The following is a 7,265-nucleotide window of genomic DNA, read 5'->3' as shown; positions in this document are numbered from 1 at the left end:
AACCGCTCCAAGCAATGCAGCACCGGAAGGGCTGGTGAACACAAGATGCCAAAAGCCAAGGATGAAGAAATAATGGGAGTGAGACTACTGAGTTTTGTACTTCAGTTTTCTAGGTTGATCAGGGTCTGATCATAACCTTTTCAGTGTAAGTAAGTGCCATTCTGTGAAATAAAATAATACTACTGTTCTGTCTCAGAGGGCTGTCACGAGAATTAGACTGCAAGGATTGAGTTCCTTCAGAGGTAATACCTGCATCAGTACCTAAGACAGACAGATACTTGTGAGAGGCCTTTCCACGCTTGATGGGAGTGAACAGATCACCTGTGCAACAATCTTCCCCTAATTCAGACAGAAAATATTAAAAGTCAAGGTGAGAGAGAAGAGAGGGTCAAAACTGTGTATGGGACTCACATTGTCCTTTGACAGATACTTGTGAGAGGCCTTTCCACGCTTGATGGGAGTGAACAGATCACCTGTGCAACAATCTTCCCCTAATTCAGACAGAAAATATTAAAAGTCAAGGTGAGAGAGAAGAGAGGGTCAAAACTGTGTATGGGACTCACATTGTCCTTTGGGCTGCGCCTCACCTAAAAAATCCACCGCACAGTCCCGAAGGGTGCACTCATCGCTTGCAGTGAGCGTGGGAAAAGCCCTTCCCAGATCTTCATTTGCGAAGCCAAGCCATGATGATGATGATGATGATGAACCTTTGGGCTTTCAGTCATGAATCCACATGACAATTTAGGACAATGCTCAGTTGCACCAAATCACATCCAGTGTCCCGTCCTGCTAGGAAACCTGTCTTCAGCTGAGATTTTGGAAGGAGAGCATTTCTCACTACGGGGACTTTGAAAGGCTTTTGCCAGCCAGACTGGAACTGGTGGCCGTGCAGAGGTGCACTGGGTGTTACAAACCTAGTGAGGCAGAAAACAGACAATAGGTTTGACAGTGCAGAGCTCGATGTGTTCTGACAGGATGTACACAACACCCTCTGCTGAGCTGGTTTGTCTGACTCGATAAGCATTCCTTGGTACTGCGTGTTGAGTGGAGGCATCAGAAATCACCGTTATATTTGTTTTCTCTGCAGGTGAATTTTATACTTTTCATTAGTATTATAAGAATCTTACTGCAGAAGTTAAGATCTCCAGATGTTGGAGGAAATGACCAGTCACAGTACAAGTGAGTCAAGTTTTTAGATATTACATACAGGACCAAAATGATCTTTGTAAGATTTCTTCTGGTGAAACCTCGTACCAACCATTGCTGTGATACCATAATTACATTTAATTCAGAAGTACTTTTAGATGTGGTTTAATGAGGATTTTATCAGTATGCTGAAACAGAGATTAACATAATTTTTTTTCTCAAATACTAAATTCAATAAAAAATAGGTAATTTCATAAAGACCAATTCTTGAACTTAATTCATTAATTAATGTGCTGAAAAAATAGACTAATATCTTTTTTTTAATGTATATATTTCATCATAATGAAAGTTTCAAGATCAAAACAGTTTGCTTCAACTTCCTTAAAAACATTTTTTAAAAGTTTTCATTCCAAAATACTTTTCGTTGTAATATTTATATGTATTTTAAGAGCTGGGAAGAAGTTGTGTTGTTCCCAAAAAGTAGAAAATGAAATACAATGTTTTATGATATTTTAAAATAGCATCTTTATTTTTCTAGAAGAAACAAAGTGTTTCTGATGTAGCCCAACTACATTTCTATTTAGGTTTTCTTCTTTGTGTTTTTATTTGAGCATCAAATCCTAACATCAGTTCCTTCCACAGTTCTATAATCAAGGAATGTTGGGGTTCAATTTAAATGCATTGCTAAAATGGTATTTGTTCTTTATTATATAGCCATATCAGTTGTTGTTGTTGTTTATTATAATAACTGTAATCCAGAGTCAAGAGCCTGTTGGAGTAGGTCTTTGAAAGCCCAGATTTAGACACTGAGCTTGACACTTAAGGATATTAATACGTTACCTCAATGACAAAACCTAACGTGAACGCTGAAAATTCAAAACCTTGCAAGAGGCGTTTGAAAACACGCTCCTGGATAACAACCTTTATTCATTTTAAAAATCTTGAATTCCTGTCCTAAAAGCAGATAAAACATGGCATGGTAAAGTAAAGCATATCTTTAAGGCTGACAGAACAAGAACCTTATGTGTTTTGTAAACAACGTGACAGATTTGATGCAAAAGTGAAGAATTCTGATGCACCAAGGCAACACAACTACATTGACACAAGGTTCGCTTCATAGAGCTACAAGGGTCCTTTTTTGTGTTTGCTGCTTGAATTAACTAAACATTTGAGATAACCAAATCTACCTAGATGAAATTATGCCATTTCTACATTGTTATTTAGCACAATGACCGACCTACGGGCAGGAAATCACCTCGAGTTTACTTCTTGTGACAGGAACGTTTCTTTGTTTCCATGTGTCATTTATGTACTTCATGAAAATGAGGCATTCTCTTGCAATCTGTCCCCTCATTTTTCACAGTTTACTGTAGTGCTTCGCGGTATAAAATGTTCCTTAGTAGCAACATTGTCCTTTATTCTTCAGCCCTGTGAATTCTTTGCGTTTAGCACTTGATTGCCTGATTAAGTTTGGATTGGAGGGTCTTTAGCCAATATCCATGGGAACACTAGATTAGTATCCTCAAGAAATACTGCAACTGCAGAGCAAATTAAAGGTCTGGAAGGCTCGTTTTTCAAAATGCAAATGCATTTTCTAAAATACAGAGGAGAGTAAGGCTATTTTGTCTGTCACATTCCTTCATTAAGATGTAAGTGCAGAGAAAGTAACATCACCTAGACAAAAACTGTTACAAGAAGAATGGAATGAAAGAGAAATGAGAGTCTAAAATGAATACTACCCATGCAAGTCACCATTTTTCTTCCCTTCCTCTGTCCCACTTGCTTGTACCTGCTCCCCCCCTTTTTGTTGCTCATTTTACCTTTGCAGTGGGTAAGGTTAAGTTCACATAAAATCAGTTTTCCATTTAGCTTGGGTAACCAGGAAATTTGCAGCCATCCTCATCTCCCCCAGGTGTAAATTAATTTCTTCTGCTAAGGAAGTCCTGTTTGTCCTATTTACTGGTATCACCTTTAGATGCGAGGGTTTAACTAATCTTGACAAACTTTGCTGTCAGTGCCGATTATTTCCACGTAAACAGAGGCAGCCTCTGGGACATAGTGAGCTAAGGAAGGCCATGAAGACTGACACAGAAAAAATAAACCTGCTTGAAATACCTGGACTTTTCTGTTAAAATAGGTGAATTCACAACAGCATCCTTTCATTGTTGAACCAAGTTATATTCATCAAGACAGTGATGAACTATGGGACTCAACATTGTAACTTCTTGAATTTTATCTGATACCAGACATGCATAGTCACGTGTGACTGGCCCTGACTAATATCTAAAACTGATGTTACTAGAGTGAAATAAGTGATGGATAAGGGATAATTAGTAATTCGTCATTTCAGTGGTTTCACAGGCAGTTTTGTCAGAGCTGTTCTGCTTAATAATTTAAAGTTCTTTAACTTAACTTCAACAGTGTCTTGTGCTAAAACATATTATGCAATTGATGACATTAATAATTAATTTATAGTGTATGTTTAATACCACCAGTATAGTTATGAGATTTTACTATTTGGAGGTAATTCTCATGAAATTGCTCATGAAAGTCTCTCAGTTGAGATTATTCTGGATTGCATTTCCTAGGTACTGTTTGCATGTACTGTGTATGTACAACGTACAGACTGACCATACAGTTGCACATTTAAAGGAAATTAATATAGATTAATTTCAAAAGAGAGGTTGTCCCTTCCATACAAGAGGTTCTGTCAGTATGACTTTCCAGGAAGGCATTATTCCTTTCCACTCTGAACCCTTTATGACAAGTAAAAAATATCTTGAGAGATCTGATGGCAGCTCATGACACTTTGTCAAATGTGGTCCTGTGGAATAGTGTGGTAAAACCCCACCCCCAAAAACTGTGTCAAGAAACCAGGCTGGGAACTGTGTGTGTGTCAGAGCAAACGACAGATCCTACACCCTGCTTCTGTCCAGAATGCAGCTGAAAAAGGGTCTTTCTTTTGGTTTAGAGAGGCCCAGCAGCCTTGTACCAGCTTTTGGAAGAGTGCGAGGTCAGCAAAATAATGTGTAGTGGGAATTGCACACATCAGTTTATGAAGTTATATGTGGCTAATCTCATAGCAAGCCTGGAAGGAAAACATTTGCAATAAATGACTCTTACTAAAGTGACTGTTTATAAATCTGAATTCATACGAGCTTTATGTAAATAACATTGCATCAGGATCTTACTTAGTAAAACAGGAGCTCATCATTAAACTGCAGCTTTTTCTCTTTTATTTACCCAGGAGACTTGCAAAATCCACGTTATTGCTTATTCCGTTATTTGGAGTTCACTACACAGTGTTTGCTCTATTTCCTGACCGCAGTTCCAATAATTATAAAATAATCTTTGAGTTGTGTTTGGGATCTTTTCAGGTAAATTTTGAAGTTTTTATTCAAAAGTTTTACTGACCAGGTTGGTGCTGCCTGCTAACTAAGGAATATTGTCTCTTTCCAGGGGCTGATTGTTGCAGTCCTGTATTGTTTTTTGAACAGTGAGGTAAGTCTCACCTTTCCAATTGAGGATGCTAAATATTATTTTCAGTAAATGTATAGTTTGCTTTCCTATGCATAGACTATAGAGGAGGCAGTTTCTGTGCAACTGGAGAAATAAGTGTAGTTGGATGAAGAGTTAAGAGCTGTTTGAAATCTTAGTTCCTTGCAAACTGGAATGTTAGTGTGTCTTCTGTTATTTGACAAGATCTAGTTCTGTCACAAGCATTGTGAATTGTGCAAGCGAGGTACAAGAAGCCTAGAAATTTATCCGAAACTTGAAACACCATTTAGTAAGTGTTTAGGTGTAATCTTCGGACAGAATAACACCCAGAACAGCAGCACATTTTCAGAAGTGCTCAGCGTGTAGCAGCTTTCCTAATCTCAACTGAGGAAGATACAAGGAATTCTTTTTGATGTCAGTCACTTTTTAATGTAGAATGTGCATTAAACAGCATGCAGTGACTGATGAGAGGAATCTGTCGCAAGAAGACACCTGCTTGAACAGGGAATTGACATTCGGGTCTCCTGAGTGCTATTCTGGTCTTTGATATTCATGATATGCCTGATCTGGGGCTAATAATTTGATTCTATGATTTAAGAGTTGTGATTAACAGCTACATACCAAAAGCTAATGCTGCAGCACGAGTGATACAAAACTGATTTTGAAAGTGGCCTTGGGGCATCTCCTCACAGACAGTTGTAGACACAATTCACCCCAGTTTTGTAATCTTTGTAAAAACTGATTTGATACTTTCGAGGGAAGGGATGCCATCCAGAGGGACCTTGTCGGGCTTGTGGAGTGGGCCCATGCAAACCTCTTGAAGTTCAACGGGGACAAGTGCAAGGTCCTGTACCTGGGTTGGAGCAGTCCTCAGTATCAGTACAAACTGGGGGATGAATGGTTTGAGAGCAGTCTGGTAGAGAAGGACTTAGGGGTACCAGGGCATGAAAAATTTGGCATGAGCCAGCAATGTGCGCTTGCAGCTGAGGAGGCCAATTGTTTCCTGCATCAAAAGAAGAGTGTCCAGCAGGTTGAAAGAGGTGATCAAGTGCAAGAATGACACGGACCTGTTAGAGTGAGTCCAAAGGAGGGCCTCAAAAATTATCAGAAGTCTGCACCACCTCTCCAATGAAGAGAGAAAAGGCTCTGGCGATAACTTGTTGTGGCCTTCCAGTATAAAAAGGGGGGGGAATTATAAGGCAGATGGAGAATGACTTTTTAGCAGAGCCTGTAGTGACAGGACAAGTGGTAATGGTTTTAAACTGAAGGAGAGTAGATTTAGATTGCATTCAAGGAAGAGATTTTTTCTGTGGACGTGGTGAGGCTCTGGAACATAATGCCCAGTGAAGCCACGGATGCTCCATCACTGGAAGTGTTCAAGATCAGGTTGGATGGGACTTTGTGCAACCTGATCCAGTAGAAGGCATCCCTGCCTATGGCAGGGGGGTTGGACTAGATGATCTTTAAAATTGCCTAGCAACCCAAACCATTCTATGAGTCTATTTCTAGAGGTCCCTGTTTGAGAGCAAATAAATGTGGAAAAGTTCATCCAGGGGGTTTGGACTAGATGATCTTTAAAATTGCCTAGCAACCCAAACCATTCTATGAGTCTATTTCTAGAGGTCCCTGTTTGAGAGCAAATAAATGTGGAAAAGTTCATCACATAAGAGAACATTTTCAGCTCATCTCGTGCATTTCCTTTTCAACACAGGTGCAAGGGGAGCTGAAAAGAAAATGGCGGAGTTTGTGCTGGAAGCAGACAGCAGGCAGAGATTACAGACTCCACAGCTCTTCGATATCTCGAAATGGATCAGAAAGTGTTTCTCAGCTCCACCGGAATTCAAGGGCTCAGTCATTTGTGCAGACAGAGACCACCATGATATAAGTCAGCTAGTTCCCCCAAAACATTAAAAACTGTGGGATATATCATTCATTATGCAGCTTGATGTCATGTTTTATAAAATGTACAGTTCAGTGCTTTGCATTTCGACATGTTGGTATTTGGAGAATTGGTTTGTGCAGCCACACGGTTAATACCAGAGACACCTGCCCCATGGCTACTTTCTGGGGTTTGGGAATTTTTTTTTATGGTAGTCATATTAATTCTGATGTTCTCTTGCCATTTACTAACCATAACTATTCAAAAACTCATTTACTACATTGGTCCCTTTACCCTCCAACACATCTACAAGACAGATGTACAGTATACTGTTCAAACCAGACTGCTTTAGAAGTACTTGTTGAAAAGGTTAAGATGGGAAGCAAAAAGATTTCTTACTCTTTATTTATACTTAAGGAAACATTTCTATTCCTTAAGGATTAGGAAATTCTTTCCTAATTATGGAAAGCAAAAATAAAGAAATGTAAGACCATAATTAACCACACCTGAAGTTCAGTGTGCTAATCCAGGAAACCGTTATTTATAGAGGGAAAAAAGGTAGTACTTCCCAGCTCGTTTTATAAATTTCAGAGATTACTTTCTGCAGAGTTTGATTCCAATCCTGTGGTTCCTTTCAAAAGTGCCTGGTTTTATGTTTAGGTGCAGTAAGTAGGGCTACCTTTGCAGTCCATACAGAAAAGGCTGCTGGAATAGTTTCAATTAAAACATCACCATTTTCCAA

At 39.2% G+C, this 7,265-nt stretch overlaps 1 protein-coding gene across 1 annotated transcript in view; it reads left to right on the top strand.

Annotated features, from left to right (window-relative positions):
• The window catches only part of VIPR2 (vasoactive intestinal peptide receptor 2), a 32,599-nt gene extending 25,536 nt beyond the window's left edge, over window positions 1-7,063 (top strand). The window contains exons 8-11 of the mRNA XM_010139692.1: window positions 1,088-1,179; window positions 4,394-4,523; window positions 4,606-4,647; window positions 6,356-7,063. Of these exons, the coding sequence (XP_010137994.1) occupies window positions 1,088-1,179; window positions 4,394-4,523; window positions 4,606-4,647; window positions 6,356-6,529 (438 nt within the window). The 3' untranslated portion in view covers window positions 6,530-7,063. The remainder of the gene's footprint in view (window positions 1-1,087; window positions 1,180-4,393; window positions 4,524-4,605; window positions 4,648-6,355) is intronic.
• The last annotated feature ends 202 nt before the right edge of the window (window positions 7,064-7,265 follow it).

Source organism: Buceros rhinoceros, unplaced genomic scaffold (genome assembly GCF_000710305.1).
Source record: "Buceros rhinoceros silvestris isolate BGI_N320 unplaced genomic scaffold, ASM71030v1 scaffold4287, whole genome shotgun sequence".
NCBI lineage: Eukaryota > Metazoa > Chordata > Aves > Bucerotiformes > Bucerotidae > Buceros > Buceros rhinoceros.
The sequence above is the reverse complement of the archived record's forward strand: the minus strand, read 5'-3'. Positions and strand labels throughout refer to the sequence as shown.